This window comes from Oncorhynchus kisutch, unplaced genomic scaffold (assembly GCF_002021735.2).
Source record: "Oncorhynchus kisutch isolate 150728-3 unplaced genomic scaffold, Okis_V2 scaffold711, whole genome shotgun sequence".
NCBI lineage: Eukaryota > Metazoa > Chordata > Actinopteri > Salmoniformes > Salmonidae > Oncorhynchus > Oncorhynchus kisutch.
The window spans coordinates 33,065-51,452 of NW_022262656.1; the positions used below are offsets into that span (position 1 = coordinate 33,065).

General features: G+C 45.9%; 1 protein-coding gene across 2 annotated transcripts in view; it reads left to right on the top strand.

Annotated features, from left to right (window-relative positions):
- Window positions 1-3,887: 3,887 nt before the first annotated feature.
- LOC109886468 (protein FAM117B-like) overlaps window positions 3,888-18,388 on the top strand; it is a 44,304-nt gene continuing 29,803 nt past the window's right edge. Inside the window, exons 1-3 of one of the 2 annotated variants that reach the window (XM_031815951.1) lie at window positions 3,888-4,962; window positions 13,940-14,092; window positions 14,818-14,901. In XM_031815951.1, the coding sequence (XP_031671811.1) occupies window positions 14,072-14,092; window positions 14,818-14,901 (105 nt within the window). In that variant the 5' untranslated portion in view covers window positions 3,888-4,962; window positions 13,940-14,071. The remainder of the gene's footprint in view (window positions 4,963-13,939; window positions 14,093-14,817; window positions 14,902-18,388) is intronic. The other variant, XM_031815950.1, reaches the window with a different exon arrangement.

Below are 18,388 nucleotides of genomic sequence, written 5' to 3' on the forward strand. Positions count from 1 at the left end.
GATTAGGTATCTCCTCTCCCTTTCCCTGTTAGATGATGATTAGGTATCTCCTCTCCCTTTCCCTGTTAGATGATGATTAGGTATCTCCTCTCCCTTCCCCTGTTAGATGATGATTAGGTATCTCCTCTCCCTTCCCCTGTTAGATGATGATTAGGTATCTCCTCTCCCTTCCCTTCCCCTGTTAATGATGATTAGGTATCTCCCTTCCCTTCCCCTGTTAGATGATGATTAGGTATCTCCCTTCCCTTCCCCTGTTAGATGATGATTAGGTATCTCCTCTCCCTTTCCCTGTTAGATGATGATAAGGTATCTCCTCTCCCTTTCCCTGTTAGATGATGATCAGGTATCTCCTCTCACTTTCCCTGTTAGAAGATGATAAGGTATCTCCTCTCCCTTCCCCTGTTAATGATGATTAGGTATCTCCTCTCCCTTCCCCTGTTAGATGATGATTAGGTATCTCCTCTCCCTTTCCCTGTTAGATGATGATCAGGTATCTCCTCTCCCTTTCCCTGTTAGAAGATGATAAGGTATCTCCTCTCCCTTCCCCTGTTAATGATGATTAGGTATCTCCTCTCCCTTCCCCTGTTAATGATGATAAGTTATCTCCTCTCCCTTCCCTTTCCCTGTTAGATGATGATTAGGTATCTCCCTTCCCCTGTTAGATGATGATTAGGTATCTCCTCTCCCTTCCCCTGTTAATGATGATTAGGCATCTCCTCTCCCTTCCCCTGTTAGATGATGATTAGGTATCTCCTCTCCCTTCCCCTGTTAGATGATGATTAGGTATCTCCTCTCCCTTCCCTTCCCCTGTTAATGATGATTAGGTATCTCCTCTCCCTTCCCCTGTTAGATGATGATTAGGTATCTCCTCTCCCTTCCCCTGTTAGATGATGATTAGGTATCTCCTCTCCCTTCCCTTCCCCTGTTAATGATGATTAGGTATCTCCTCTCCCTTCCCCTGTTAGATGATGATTAGGTATCTCCTCTCCCTTCCCCTGTTAGATGATGATTAGGTATCTCCTCTCCCTTCCCCTGTTAGATGATGATAAGGTATCTCCTCTCCCTTCCCTTCCCCTGTTAGATGATGATTAGGTATCTCCTCTCCCTTCCCCTGTTAGATGATGATTAGGTATCTCCCTTCCCTTCCCCTGTTAGATGATGATAAGGTATCTCCTCTCCCTTCCCTTCCCCTGTTAGATGATGATTATCAAAAATGAAAATGGCGCCGGAGGAGATGGCTGCCGCTTTACGGTCTCCTAACCAATTGTGTTTTTTTTCACGATATTTGTAAATGATTTTGTACATAATGTTTCTGCAACCATATCTTATGTCAGAAAAGAGCTTCTGGATGTCAGGACAGCGATCACCCACCTCGGATTAGACAAAGAGCTTCTGGATGTCAGGACAGCGATCACTCACCTCAGATTAGACAAAGAGCTTCTAGATATCAGGACAGCGATCACTCACCTCAGATTAGACAAAGAGCTTCTGGATATCAGGACAGCGATCACTCACCTTGGATTAGACAAAGAGCTTCTGGATATCAGGACAGCGATCACTCACCTCGGATTAGACAAAGAGCTTCTAGATATCAGGACAGCGATCACTCACCTTGGATTAGACAAAGAGCTTCTGGATATCAGGACAGCGATCACTCACCTCGGATTAGACAAAGAGCTTCTGGATATCAGGACAGCGATCACTCACCTCGGATTAGACAAAGAGCTTCTAGATATCAGGACAGCGATCACCCACCTCGGATTAAACAAAGAGCTTCTCGATATCAGGACATCTAGGAAAGCTGCCGTTACCGTCAATATTACTCACCAACGTGCAATCATTGGACAATAAACTAGACGAGGTACGATCACGAATATCCTACCAACGGGACATCAAAAAGTGTAATATCCTATGCTTCACGGAATCGTGGCTGAATGACGACATGGATATTTAGCTAGCGGGATACACGCTGCATAGGCAAGATAGAACAGACGAGGGGGGGCTTAACATTCACAAGGCTGCAGGGCCAGACGGGTTACCAGGACGTGTACTCAGAGCTGGTCAGCACATGCTCTGGGTACACGTCCTGGTAACCCGTCTGGCTCTGCAGCCTTGTGAATGTTAACCTGTTTATTAAAGGTCTAACTCAGCTTGGCTACAGAGTGCCTAAGCACACAGTCATCCAGAACAGCTGGGGCTTTCATGCACGGGGGCAAACTACCTGCCCTCCACGACATCACCCGATGTCACAGGAAGGCCAAAAAGATCATCAAGGACAACAACCACCCGAGCCACTGCCTGTTCACCCCGCTATTATCCAGAAGGCGAGGTCAGTACAGTTGCATCAAAGCAAGGACCGAGACACTGAAAAACAGCTTCTATCTCAAGGCCATCAGACTGTAAAGCAGCCACCACTAACATTTAGTAGCTGCTGCCCAGGTCAGTACAGGTGCATCAAAGCAGGGACCGAGACACTGAAAAACAGCTTCTATCTCAAGGCCATCAGACTGTAAAACAGCCACCACTAACATTTAGTAGCTGCTGCCCAGGTCAGTACAGGTGCATCAAAGCAGGGACCGAGACACTGAAAAACAGCTTCTATCTCAAGGCCATCAGACTGTAAAGCAGCCACCACTAACATTTAGTAGCTGCTGCCCAGGTCAGTACAGGTGCATCAAAGCAGGGACCGAGACACTGAAAAACAGCTTCTATCTCAAGGCCATCAGACTGTAAAGCAGCCACCACTAACATTTAGTAGCTGCTGCCCAGGTCAGTACAGGTGCATCAAAGCAGGGACCGAGACACTGAAAAACAGCTTCTATCTCAAGGCCATCAGACTGTAAAACAGCCACCACTAACATTTAGTAGCTGCTGCCCAGGTCAGTACAGGTGCATCAAAGCAGGGACCGAGACACTGAAAAACAGCTTCTATCTCAAGGCCATCAGACTGTAAAGCAGCCACCACTAACATTTAGTAGCTGCTGCCCAGGTCAGTACAGGTGCATCAAAGCAGGGACCGAGACACTGAAAAACAGCTTCTATCTCAAGGCCATCAGACTGTAAAGCAGCCACCACTAACATTTAGTAGCTGCTGCCCAGGTCAGTACAGGTGCATCAAAGCAGGGACCGAGACACTGAAAAACAGCTTCTATCTCAAGGCCATCAGACTGTAAAACAGCCACCACTAACATTTAGTAGCTGCTGCCCAGGTCAGTACAGGTGCATCAAAGCAGGGACCGAGACACTGAAAAACAGCTTCTATCTCAAGGCCATCAGACTGTAAAGCAGCCACCACTAACATTTAGTAGCTGCTGCCCAGGTCAGTACAGGTGCATCAAAGCAGGGACCGAGACACTGAAAAACAGCTTCTATCTCAAGGCCATCAGACTGTAAAACAGCCACCACTAACATTTAGTAGATGCTGCCCAGGTCAGTACAGGTGCATCAAAGCAGGGACCGAGACACTGAAAAACAGCTTCTATCTCAAGGCCATCAGACTGTAAAACAGCCACCACTAACATTTAGTAGCTGCTGCCCAGGTCAGTACAGGTGCATCAAAGCAGGGACCGAGACACTGAAAAACAGCTTCTATCTCAAGGCCATCAGACTGTAAAACAGCCACCACTAACATTTAGTAGATGCTGCCAACATACTGACCCAAATCACTTTATTAATAAAAAATTGGATGTCATTTTATTTTTTACCTTTATTTAACCAGGTAGGCCAGTTGAGAACAGGTTCTCATTTCCAACTGCGACCTGGCAGTAAATGTATCACTAGTCAATTTACAATGCCACTTTATATAATGTTTACATACCCTACATTACTCATCTCATATGTATATAGTATACTCTATACCATCTACTGCATCTTGCCTATGCCGTTCGGCCATTGCTCATCTATATATTGATATGTACATATTCTTATTCATTCCTTTACACTTGTGTTTTGTTCCTGTTCTAGGGTAAAATCCCTATGGGAAAGATGTATGGGGTGGAGGGATAAAACAAGGCGTTTTGTTCCTGTCTGAGGGTAAAATCCCTATGGGAAAGATGTATGGGGTGGAGGGATAAAACCACTCGTTATCACATACATACTACCATTGCTGCACTGCTATTGCTGCACTGCTATCTATACTGCTATCACACATTTTCCAACTCTAGGCACATAGACCTTCAGAAAAATCACTGAGACATCGTTTCCCTAAGTGAGCCTGACCGAACCCCTGGTTCATGGACTATATCCGTTATATTGTGTGTTGCTGACAACTGCCTCAAAGTCTATTTGATTTCAGGCCCTGTTTTTGTTCTGTAATTTAAAATAATCCGTTCCCTGACTGTTAAACCCATATAGACCGGTGGGTTTTAGACCGCATGGAAACCACCGCACTGTTATTTATACGGTAGGTCTATGCATCGCTCCGCACACGCGCGCCTTGGTTCGTGGAGATCATCTGCACCACGCGCCCTAGCAACTGCAGCATCAGCACGAGCAGCGTGGTGACTCGCTACGACAAAGCCACGCACGGATCCGCTGTGACGGTCTCTCTCCGCTCTGCAAGCAAAGGATCTTCCATCCCCAGCCCTGTTATTTGTTATTTCCCTGATATTCTTCGCGCTAATCTGCAACGTGGATCCTCGCTACCTGAAATATTTTCATCGGATGATATATTTTCACCATCACGACAAAACGGACTGCTCATCCTCATCATCAACAACATCGCGCGTTTCAGCAGGCAGGCTACAGCAACGCCCATAGCAACCTCTATGCGCATCCACGAGCCATCTGTTCATTACTGCTTGTTTGTGTCTGTCGTCTCCGTCTCCGACATCTCTGCTCCGCTGTCGCCCTCTCCCGGTTCCTCCCCCTGATCCCCCCCTGTCTCGTCTCCAGGTTAGCGGCAGGTCTCATCTCTCGCCTCGCTGCTGGGCACGTATCCTCCATCACAAGGCCTCTTCACAGGTGAGCCAATCACTGGATCTGATTATCAAACGGATAATACTACCGGCTAATGAATGCACCGGTCGGCATTGATCATATATTTATCATGTATCTTCTCTTGATTATGGCTGTATGTTCTTAATAGTGATGACTACTGTAACATGTTGTCCAATGTTTAAGAGTGTGGTCCTGCAGAGAGGGAGAGAAAAAGAGAGAGCACATTGTTGGCATCTGGTTTGTGTTTGGATCCAGATATACAGTATGAAGTGCCTTGGTCCCATAGCAACAGTGATGCTTGGTTCTGAGGGAAAGGGAGGGCTCTGCTGCCAAATATAGCTTCTCTGCTGGACCAGCTCTCTCTCTTGTATTAGGGTTCATCTGAGCAGCATGACAATAATAGCAGACTCAGCTTGTTTCTGAATTGAAACAGGGTAGAGGGCACATGGGTAGAGGAGACAGGATAGAGGGGGCAGGAGACCGGGTAATGGGGATGATATGGCTGGGTTGGATGGTCTGTATGATGGGTTAGGGTTGATATGGCTGGGTTGGATGGTCTGTATAATGGGTTAGGGTTGATATGTCTGGGTTGGATGGTCTGTATGATGGGTTAGGTTTGATATGGCTGGGTTGGATGGTCTGTATGATGGGTTAGGGTTGATATGGCTGGGTTGGATGGTCTGTATGATGGGTTAGGGTTGATATGGCTGGGTTGGATGGTCTGTATGATGGGTTAGGGTTGATATGGCTGGGTTGGATGGTTAGTGTATATTGTATTGATGTGATATGACTGGGTTGGATGGTCTGTATGATGGGTTAGAGTTGATATGGCTGGGTTGGATGGTCTGTATGATGGGTTAGGGTTGATATGGCTGGGTTGGATGGCCTGTATGATGGGTTAGGGTTGATATGGCTGGGTTGGATGGTCTGTATGATGGGTTAGGGTTGATATGGGTTGGATGGATGGTCTGTATGATGTGTTAGGGTTGATATGGGTTGGATGGATGGTCTGTATGATGGGTTAGAGTTGATATGTCTGGGTTGGATGGTCTGTATGATGGGTTAGGGTTGATATGTCTGGGTTGGATGGCCTGTATGATGGGTTAGGGTTGATATGGCTGGGTTGGATGGTCTGTTTGATGGGTTAGGGTTGATATGTCTGGGTTGGATGGTCTGTATGATGGGTTAGGGTTGATATGTCTGGGTTGGATGGCCTGTATGATGGGTTAGGGTTGATATGGCTGGGTTGGATGGTCTGTTTGATGGGTTAGGGTTGATATGTCTGGGTTGGATGGTCTGTATGATGGGTTAGGGTTGATATGTCTGGGTTGGATGGCCTGTATGATGGGTTAGGGTTGATATGTCTGGGTTGGATGGTCTGTATGATGGGTTAGGGTTGATATGGCTGGGTTGGATGGTCTGTTTGATGGGTTAGGGTTGATATGTCTGGGTTGGATGGTCTGTATGATGGGTTAGGGTTGATATGGCTGGGTTGGATGGTCTGTATGATGGGTTAGGGTTGATATGTCTGGGTTGGATGGCCTGTATGATGGGTTAGGGTTGATATGGGTTGGATGGATGGCCTGTATGATGGGTTAGGGTTGATATGGCTGGGTTGGATGGTCTGTATGATGGGTTAGGGTTGATATGGCTGGGTTGGATGGTCTGTATGATGGGTTAGGGTTGATATGGCTGGGTTGGATGGTCTGTATGATGGGTTAGGGTTGATATGGCTGGGTTGGATGGTCTGTTTGATGGGTTAGGGTTGATATGTCTGGGTTGGATGGCCTGTATGATGGGTTAGGGTTGATATGGCTGGGTTGGATGGTCTGTATGATGGGTTAGGGTTGATATGTCTGGGTTGGATGGTTAGTGTATATTGTATTGATGTGATATGGCTGGGTTGGACGGTCTGTATGATGGGTTAGGGTTGATATGGCTGGGTTGGATGGTCTGTATGATGGGTTAGGGTTGATATGGCTGGGTTGGATGGTCTGTATGATGGGTTAGGGTTGATATGTCTGGGTTGGATGGTCTGTATGATGGGTTAGGGTTGATATGTCTGGGTTGGATGGCCTGTATGATGGGTTAGAGTTGATATGGCTGGGTTGGATCGTCTGTATGATGGGTTAGGGTTGATATGGCTGGGTTGGATGGTCTGTATGATGGGTTAGGGTTGATATGGCTGGGTTGGATGGTTTGTATGATGGGTTAGGGTTGATATGGCTGGGATGGATGGCCTGTATGATGGGTTAGGGTTGATATGGGTTGAATGGATGGTCTGTATGATGGGTTAGGGTTGATATGGGTTGGATGGATGGATGGTCTGTATGATGGGTTAGAGTTGATATGTCTGGGTTGGATGGTTAGTGTATATTGTATTGATGTGATATGGCTGGGTTGGATGGTCTGTATGATGGGTTAGGGTTGATATGTCTGGGTTGGATGGCCTGTATGATGGGTTAGGGTTGATATGGGTTGGATGGATGGCCTGTATGATGGGTTAGGGTTGATATGGCTGGGTTGGATGGTCTGTATGATGGGTTAGGGTTGATATGGCTGGGTTGGATGGTCTGTATGATGGGTTAGGGTTGATATGGCTGGGTTGGATGGTCTGTATGATGGGTTAGGGTTGATATGTCTGGGTTGGATGGTCTGTATGATGGGTTAGGGTTGATATGTCTGGGTTGGATGGCCTGTATGATGGGTTAGGGTTGATATGGCTGGGTTGGATGGTCTGTTTGATGGGTTAGGGTTGATATGTCTGGGTTGGATGGTCTGTATGATGGGTTAGGGTTGATATGTCTGGGTTGGATGGCCTGTATGATGGGTTAGGGTTGATATGGCTGGGTTGGATGGTCTGTTTGATGGGTTAGGGTTGATATGTCTGGGTTGGATGGTCTGTATGATGGGTTAGGGTTGATATGTCTGGGTTGGATGGCCTGTATGATGGGTTAGGGTTGATATGTCTGGGTTGGATGGTCTGTATGATGGGTTAGGGTTGATATGGCTGGGTTGGATGGTCTGTTTGATGGGTTAGGGTTGATATGTCTGGGTTGGATGGTCTGTATGATGGGTTAGGGTTGATATGGCTGGGTTGGATGGTCTGTATGATGGGTTAGGGTTGATATGTCTGGGTTGGATGGCCTGTATGATGGGTTAGGGTTGATATGGGTTGGATGGATGGCCTGTATGATGGGTTAGGGTTGATATGGCTGGGTTGGATGGTCTGTATGATGGGTTAGGGTTGATATGGCTGGGTTGGATGGTCTGTATGATGGGTTAGGGTTGATATGGCTGGGTTGGATGGTCTGTATGATGGGTTAGGGTTGATATGGCTGGGTTGGATGGTCTGTTTGATGGGTTAGGGTTGATATGTCTGGGTTGGATGGCCTGTATGATGGGTTAGGGTTGATATGGCTGGGTTGGATGGTCTGTATGATGGGTTAGGGTTGATATGTCTGGGTTGGATGGTTAGTGTATATTGTATTGATGTGATATGGCTGGGTTGGACGGTCTGTATGATGGGTTAGGGTTGATATGGCTGGGTTGGATGGTCTGTATGATGGGTTAGGGTTGATATGGCTGGGTTGGATGGTCTGTATGATGGGTTAGGGTTGATATGTCTGGGTTGGATGGTCTGTATGATGGGTTAGGGTTGATATGTCTGGGTTGGATGGCCTGTATGATGGGTTAGAGTTGATATGGCTGGGTTGGATCGTCTGTATGATGGGTTAGGGTTGATATGGCTGGGTTGGATGGTCTGTATGATGGGTTAGGGTTGATATGGCTGGGTTGGATGGTTTGTATGATGGGTTAGGGTTGATATGGCTGGGATGGATGGCCTGTATGATGGGTTAGGGTTGATATGGGTTGAATGGATGGTCTGTATGATGGGTTAGGGTTGATATGGGTTGGATGGATGGATGGTCTGTATGATGGGTTAGAGTTGATATGTCTGGGTTGGATGGTTAGTGTATATTGTATTGATGTGATATGGCTGGGTTGGATGGTCTGTATGATGGGTTAGGGTTGATATGTCTGGGTTGGATGGCCTGTATGATGGGTTAGGGTTGATATGGGTTGGATGGATGGCCTGTATGATGGGTTAGGGTTGATATGGCTGGGTTGGATGGTCTGTATGATGGGTTAGGGTTGATATGGCTGGGTTGGATGGTCTGTATGATGGGTTAGGGTTGATATGGCTGGGTTGGATGGTCTGTATGATGGGTTAGGGTTGATATGGCTGGGTTGGATGGTCTGTATGATGGGTTAGGGTTGATATGGCTGGGTTGGATGGTCTGTATGATGGGTTAGGGTTGATATGGCTGGGTTGGATGGTCTGTATGATGGGTTAGGGTTGATATGGCTGGGTTGGATGGTCTGTATGATGGGTTAGGGTTGATATGGCTGGGTTGGATGGTCTGTTTGATGGGTTAGGGTTGATATGTCTGGGTTGGATGGCCTGTATGATGGGTTAGGGTTGATATGGCTGGGTTGGATGGTCTGTATGATGGGTTAGGGTTGATATGGCTGGGTTGGATGGTCTGTATGATGGGTTAGGGTTGATATGTCTGGGTTGGATGGTTAGTGTATATTGTATTGATGTGATATGGCTGGGTTGGATGGTCTGTATGATGGGTTAGGGTTGATATGTCTGGGTTGGATGGCCTGTATGATGGGTTAGGGTTGATATGGGTTGGATGGATGGTCTGTATGATGTGTTAGGGTTGATATGGGTTGGATGGATGGTCTGTATCATGGGTTAGAGTTGATATGTCTGGGTTGGATGGTTAGTGTATATTGTATTGATGTGATATGGCCGGGTTGGATGGTCTGTATGATGGGTTAGGGTTGATATGTCTGGGTTGGATGGTCTGTATGATGGGTTAGGGTTGATATGTCTGGGTTGGATGGCCTGTATGATGGGTTAGGGTTGATATGGCTGGGTTGGATGGTCTGTATGATGGGTTAGGGTTGATATGTCTGGGTTGGATGGCCTGTATGATGGGTTAGAGTTGATATGGCTGGGTTGGATCGTCTGTATGATGGGTTAGGGTTGATATGGCTGGGTTGGATGGTCTGTATGATGGGTTAGGGTTGATATGGCTGGGTTGGATGGTTTGTATGATGGGTTAGGGTTGATATGGCTGGGATGGATGGCCTGTATGATGGGTTAGGGTTGATATGGGTTGAATGGATGGTCTGTATGATGGGTTAGGGTTGATATGGGTTGGATGGATGGTCTGTATGATGGGTTAGGGTTGATATGGCTGGGTTGGATGGTCTGTATGATGGGTTAGGGTTGATATGTCTGGGTTGGATGGTCTGTATGATGGGTTAGGGTTGATATGGCTGGGTTGGATGGTGGGTTAGGGTTGATATGGCTGGGTTGGATGGTCTGTATGATGGGTTAGGGTTGATATGGCTGGGTTGGATGGTCTGTATGATGGGTTAGGGTTGATATGTCTGGGTTGGATGGTCTGTATGATGGGTTAGGGTTGATATGGCTGGGTTGGATGGTGGGTTAGGGTTGATATGGCTGGGTTGGATGGTCTGTATGATGGGTTAGGGTTGATATGTCTGGGTTGGATGGTCTGTATGATGGGTTAGAGTTGATATGTCTGGGTTGGATGGTTTGTATGATGGGTTAGGGTTGATATGTCTGGGTTGGATGGCCTGTATGATGGGTTAGGGTTGATATGGCTGGGTTGGATGGTCTGTATGATGGGTTAGGGTTGATATGGCTGGGTTGGATGGTCTGTATGATGGGTTAGGGTTGATATGGCTGGGTTGGATGGTCTGTATGATGGGTTAGGGTTGATATGTCTGGGTTGGATGGCCTGTATGATGGGTTAGGGTTGATATGGGTTGGATGGATGGTCTGTATGATGTGTTAGGGTTGATATGGGTTGGATGGATGGTCTGTATCATGGGTTAGAGTTGATATGTCTGGGTTGGATGGTTAGTGTATATTGTATTGATGTGATATGGCCGGGTTGGATGGTCTGTATGATGGGTTAGGGTTGATATGGGTTGGATGGTCTGTATGATGGGTTAGGGTTGATATGGGTTGGATGGTCTGTATGATGGGTTAGGGTTGATATGGGTTGGATGGTCTGTATGATGGGTTAGGGTTGATATGTCTGGGTTGGATGGTTAGTGTATATTGTATTGATGTGATATGGCTGGGTTGGATGGTCTGTATGATGGGTTAGGGTTGATATGGCTGGGTTGGATGGTCTGTATGATGGGTTAGGGTTGATATGGCTGGGTTGGATGGTCTGTATGATGGGTTAGGGTTGATATGGGTTGGATGGATGGTCTGTATGATGGGTTAGGGTTGATATGGCTGGGTTGGATGGTCTGTATGATGGGTTAGGGTTGATATGGGTTGGATGGATGGTCTGTATGATGGGTTAGGGTTGATATGGCTGGGTTGGATGGTCTGTATGATGGGTTAGAGTTGATATGTCTGGGTTGGATGGTTAGTGTATATTGTATTGATGTGATATGGCTGGGTTGGATGGTCTGTATGATGGGTTAGGGTTGATATGGCTGGGTTGGATGGTCTGTATAATGGGTTAGGGTTGATATGGCTGGGTTGGATGGTCTGTATGATGGGTTAGGGTTGATATGGCTGGGTTGGATTGTCTGTATGATGGGTTAGGGTTGATATGTCTGGGTTGGATGGCCTGTATGATGGGTTAGGGTTGATATGGGTTGGATGGATGGTCTGTATGATGTGTTAGGGTTGATATGGGTTGGATGGATGGTCTGTATCATGGGTTAGAGTTGATATGTCTGGGTTGGATGGTTAGTGTATATTGTATTGATGTGATATGGCCGGGTTGGATGGTCTGTATGATGGGTTAGGGTTGATATGTCTGGGTTGGATGGTCTGTATGATGGGTTAGGGTTGATATGTCTGGGTTGGATGGTTAGTGTATATTGTATTGATGTGATATGGCTGGGTTGGATGGCCTGTATGATGGGTTAGGGTTGATATGGCTGGGTTGGATGGTCTGTATGATGGGTTAGGGTTGATATGGCTGGGTTGGATGGTCTGTATGATGGGTTAGGGTTGATATGGCTGGGTTGGATGGTCTGTATGATGGGTTAGGGTTGATATGGCTGGGTTGGATGGTCTGTATGATGGGTTAGGGTTGATATGTCTGGGTTGGATGGTCTGTATGATGGGTTAGGGTTGATATGGCCAGGTTGGATGGTCTGTATGATGGGTTAGGGTTGATATGGCTGGGTTGGATGGTCTGTATGATGGGTTAGGGTTGATATGTCTGGGTTGGATGGCCTGTATGATGGGTTAGAGTTGATATGGCTGGGTTGGATCGTCTGTATGATGGGTTAGGGTTGATATGGCTGGGATGGATGGCCTGTATGATGGGTTAGGGTTGATATGGGTTGAATGGATGGTCTGTATGATGGGTTAGGGTTGATATGGGTTGGATGGATGGTCTGTATGATGGGTTAGGGTTGATATGTCTGGGTTGGATGGTCTGTATGATGGGTTAGGGTTGATATGGCTGGGTTGGATGGTCTGTATGATGGGTTAGGGTTGATATGGCTGGGTTGGATGGTCTGTATGATGGGTTAGGGTTGATATGGCTGGGTTGGATGGTCTGTATGATGGGTTAGGGTTGATATGTCTGGGTTGGATGGTTAGTGTATATTGTATTGATGTGATATGGCTGGGTTGGATGGTCTGTATGATGGGTTAGGGTTGATATGGCTGGGTTGGATGGTCTGTATGATGGGTTAGGGTTGATATGGCTGGGTTGGATGGTCTGTATGATGGGTTAGGGTTGATATGTCTGGGTTGGATGGCCTGTATGATGGGTTAGGGTTGATATGGGTTGGATGGATGGTCTGTATGATGTGTTAGGGTTGATATGGGTTGGATGGATGGTCTGTATCATGGGTTAGAGTTGATATGTCTGGGTTGGATGGTTAGTGTATATTGTATTGATGTGATATGGCCGGGTTGGATGGTCTGTATGATGGGTTAGGGTTGATATGGGTTGGATGGTCTGTATGATGGGTTAGGGTTGATATGGGTTGGATGGTCTGTATGATGGGTTAGGGTTGATATGGGTTGGATGGTCTGTATGATGGGTTAGGGTTGATATGGGTTGGATGGTATGTATGATGGGTTAGGGTTGATATGGCTGGTTTGGATGGTCTGTATGATGGGTTAGGGTTGATATGGGTTGGATGTCTGTATGATGGGTTAGGGTTGATATGGCTGGGTTGGATGGTCTGTATGATGGGTTGATATGGGTTGGATGGATGGTCTGTATGATGGGTTAGGGTTGATATGGGTTGGATGGATGGTCTGTATGATGGGTTAGGGTTGATATGTCTGGGTTGGATGGTCTGTATGATGGGTTAGGGTTGATATGGCTGGGTTGGATGGTCTGTATGATGGGTTAGGGTTGATATGTCTGGGTTGGATGGTTAGTGTATATTGTATTGATGTGATATGGCTGGGTTGGATGGTCTGTATGATGGGTTAGGGTTGATATGGCTGGGTTGGATGGTCTGTATGATGGGTTAGGGTTGATATGGCTGGGTTGGATGGTCTGTATGATGGGTTAGGGTTGATATGGCTGGGTTGGATGGTCTCTATGATGGGTTACGGTTGATATGGGTTGGATGGTCTGTATGATGGGTTAGGGTTGATATGGGTTGGATGGTCTGTATGATGGGTTAGGGTTGATATGGGTTGGATGGTCTGTATGATGGGTTAGGGTTGATATGGCTGGGTTGGTAGGTCTGTATGATGGGTTAGGGTTGATATGGGTTGGATGGTGAGTGTTTATTGTATTGATGGCTTACATCAGTGGGCACCTGCCTCAGACTGAGCATCTCAGCTGTTTGTTTACAAACACAAAGGCTGTTTACAAACAACTCTAGCTATTGTGTTAGAATGAAATGTATTTCTTATTTTCCCCTCTCTTCTTCTCTTCCTGTCTTTCTGCAGAGAGCAGCTGATTCAGCTCCTCCCACATCCTCTGGCTCCTCCCAGCTGTGGCCCCTACTGGGCACGCTCCTTGGCTCTTATCTTATTGGTCCCCGGCCTCAGGACGGAAGCCACGCCCACCACACTCCCTGCATGAGGGACAAGGCCACTCAGGTGAGTGTATGTGTGTGTTTGTATTCATGCATCTCACCTGTCTCTCTCTGTGGTGTCAGACCCCCAGGGTGTGTGTGTGTGTTTGTATTCATGTATCTCACCTCTCTCTGTGGTGTCAGACCCCCAGTGTGTGTGTTTGTATTCATGCATCTCACATCTCTCTGTGGTGTCAGACCCCCAGGGTGTGTGTGTGTGTGTGTGTGTTTGTATTCATGTATCTCACCTCTCTCTGTGGTGTCAGACCCCCAGTGTGTGTGTTTGTATTCATGCATCTCACATCTCTCTGTGGTGTCAGACCCCCAGGGTGTGTGTGTGTGTGTGTGTGTGTGTTTGTATTCATGTATCTCACCTCTCTCTGTGGTGTCAGACCCCCAGTGTGTGTGTTTGTATTCATGCATCTCACATCTCTCTGTGGTGTCAGACCCCCAGGGTGTGTGTGTGTGTGTGTGTGTTTGTATTCATGTATCTCACCTCTCTCTGTGGTGTCAGACCCCCAGTGTGTGTGTTTGTATTCATGCATCTCACATCTCTCTGTGGTGTCAGACCCCCAGGGTGTGTGTGTGTGTTTGTATTCATGTATCTCACCTCTCTCTGTGGTGTCAGACCCCCAGGGTGTGTGTGTGTGTGTGTGTGTTTGTATTCATGTATCTCACCTCTCTCTGTGGTGTCAGACCCCCAGTGTGTGTGTTTGTATTCATACATCTCACATCTCTCTGTGGTGTCAGACCCCCAGGGCCTGGGCGGATGAGAGGAGGCGGGGGAGCCACAAGAGATCGGCCTCCTGCGGGAGCACCGACCAGCTCAAAGAGGTTAGTCACACTGTTCAGTCTCTGCCTTTAGATACTGACAACATAGTGACAACATAATGACAACATAATAACACCGACCAGCTCAAAGAGGATAGTCACACTGTTCAGTCTCTGCCTTTAGATACTGACAACATAGTGACAACATAGTGACAACATAATAACAACAGTGACAATATAATGACAACATAGTGACAACATAGTGACAACATAATAACAACAGTGACAATATAATAACAACATAGTGACAACATAGTGACAACATAATAACATCAGTGACAACATAATGACAGCATAGTGACAACATATTGACAACATAATAACAACATAGTGACAACATAATAACAACATAATAACAACATAGTGACATATTAACAACATAATAACAACATGGTGACAACATAATAACAACATAGTAACAACATAATAACAACATAGTAACAACATAATAACAGTGACAATATAATAACAACATGGTGACAACATAATAACAACATAGTAACAACATAATAACAACATAGTAACAACATAATAACAACATAATAACATAGTGACAACATAATAACAACATAGTGACAACATAATAACAACATAGTGACAACATAATAACAACATAGTAACATCATAATAACAACATAGTGACAACATAATAACAACATAGTGACAACATAATAACAACAGTGACATCATAATAACAACATAGTGACATCATAATAACAACATAGTGACAACATAACAACATAGTGACAACATAATAACAACATAGTGACAACATAATAACAACATAGTGACAACATAATAACAACATATTGACATCATAATAACAACATAGTGACATCATAATAACAACATAGTGACATCATAATAACAACATAGGGACAACATAATAACAACATGGTGACAACATAATAACAACATGGTGACAACATAATAACAACATAGTAACAACATAATAACAACATAGTAACAACATAATAACAACATAGTAACAACATAGTAACAACATAATAACAACATAGTGACAACATAATAAGAACATAGTAACAACATAATAACAACATAGTAACAACATAATAACAACATAGTGACATAGTGACATAATAACATAGTGACAAATTAATAATAACATAATCAAATTTCAAATCAAATCAAATGTATTTATATAGCCCTTCGTACATCAGCTGATATCTCAAAGTGCTGTACAGAAACCCAGCCTAAAACCCCAAACAGCAAGCAATGCAGGTGTAGAAGCACGGTGGCTAGGAAAAACTCCCTAGAAAGGCCAATACCTAGGAAGAAACCTAGAGAGGAACCAGGCTATGTGGGGTGGCCAGTCCTCTTCTGGCTGTGCCGGGTGGAGATTATAACAGAACATGGCCAAGATGTTCAAATGTTCATAAATGACCAGCATGGTCGAATAATAATAAGGCAGAACAGTTGAAACTGGAGCAGCAGCACAGTCAGGTGGAAGTTGAAACTGGAGCAGCAGCATGGCCAGATGGACTGGGGACAGCAAGGAGTCATCATGTCAGGTAGTCCTGGGGCATGGTCCTAGGGCTCAGGTCAGTTGAAACTGGAACAGCAGCATGGCCAGGTGGACTGGGGACAGCAAGGAGTCATCATGTCAGGTAGTCCTGGGGCATGGTCCTAGGGCTCAGGTCCTCCGAGAGAGAGAAAGAAAGAGAGAAGGAGAGAATTAGAGAACGCACACTTAGATTCACACAGGACACCGAATAGGACAGGAGAAGTACTCCAGATATAACAAACTGACCCCAGCCCCCCGACACATAAACTACTGCAGCATAAATACTGGAGGCTGAGACAGGAGGGGTCAGGAGACACTGTGGCCCCATCCGAGGACACCCCCGGACAGGGCCAAACAGGAAGGATATAACCCCACCCACTTTGCCAAAGCACAGCCCCCACACCACTAGAGGGATATCTTCAACCACCAACTTACCATCCTGAGACAAGGCTGAGTATAGCCCACAAAGATCTCCGCCACGGCACAACCCAAGGGGGGGGCGCCAACCCAGACAGGATGACCACAACAGTGAATCAACCCACTCAGGTGACGCACCCCCTCCAGGGACGGCATGAGAGAGCCCCAGCAAGCCAGTGACTCAGCCCCTGTAATAGGGTTAGAGGCAGAGAATCCCAGTGGAAAGAGGGGAACCGGCCAGGCAGAGACAGCAAGGGCGGTTCGTTGCTCCAGAGCCTTTCCGTTCACCTTCCCACTCCTGGGCCAGACTACACTCAATCATATGACCCACTGAAGAGATGAGTCTTCAGTAAAGACTTAAAGGTTGAGACCGAGTTTGCGTCTCTGACATGGGTAGGCAGACCGTTCCATAAAAATGGAGCTCTATAGGAGAAAGCCCTGCCTCCAGCTGTTTGCTTAGAAATTCTAGGGACAATTAGGAGGCCTGCGTCTTGTGACCGTAGCGTACGTGTAGGTATGTACGGCAGGACCAAATCAGAGAGATAGGTAGGAGCAAGCCCATGTAATGCTTTGTAGGTTAGCAGTAAAACCTTGAAATCAGCCCTTGCTTTGACAGGAAGCCAGTGTAGAGAGGCTAGCACTGGAGTAATATGATCACATTTTTTGGTTCTAGTCAGGATTCTAGCAGCCGTATTTAGCACTAACTGAAGTTTATTTAGTGCTTTATCCGGGTAGCCGGAAAATAGAGCATTGCAGTAGTCTAACCTAGAAGTGACAAAAGCATGGATAAATTTTTCTGCATCATTTTTGGACAGAAAGTTTCTGATTTTTGCAATGTTACGTAGATGGAAAAAAGCTGTCCTCGAAATGGTCTTGATATGTTCTTCAAAAGAGAGATCAGGGTCCAGAGTAACGCCGAGGTCCTTCACAGTTTTATTTGAGACGACTGTACAACCATTAAGATTAATTGTCAGATTCAACAGAAGATCTCTTTGTTTCTTGGGACCTAGAACAAGCATCTCTGTTTTGTCCGAGTTTAATAGTAGAAAGTTTGCAGCCAACCACTTCCTTATGTCTGAAACACATGCTTCTAGCGAGGGCAATTTTAGGGCTTCACCATGTTTCTTTGAAATGTACAGCTGTGTGTCATCCGCATAGCAGTGAAAGTTTACATTATGTTTTCGAATAACATCCCCAAGAGGTAAAATATATAGTGAAAACAATAGTGGTCCTAAAACGGAACCTTGAGGAACACCGAAATTTACAGTTGATTTGTCAGAGGACAAACCATTCACAGAGACAAACTGATATCTTTCCGACAGATAAGATCTAAACCAGGCCAGAACATGTCCGTGTAGACCAATTTGGGTTTCCAATCTCTCCAAAAGAATGTGGTGATCGATGGTATCAAAAGCAGCACTAAGGTCTAGGAGCACGAGGACAGATGCAGAGCCTCGGTCCGATGCCATTAAAATGTCATTTACCACCTTCACAAGTGCCGTCTCAGTGCTATGATGGGGTCTAAAACCAGACTGAAGCATTTCGTAT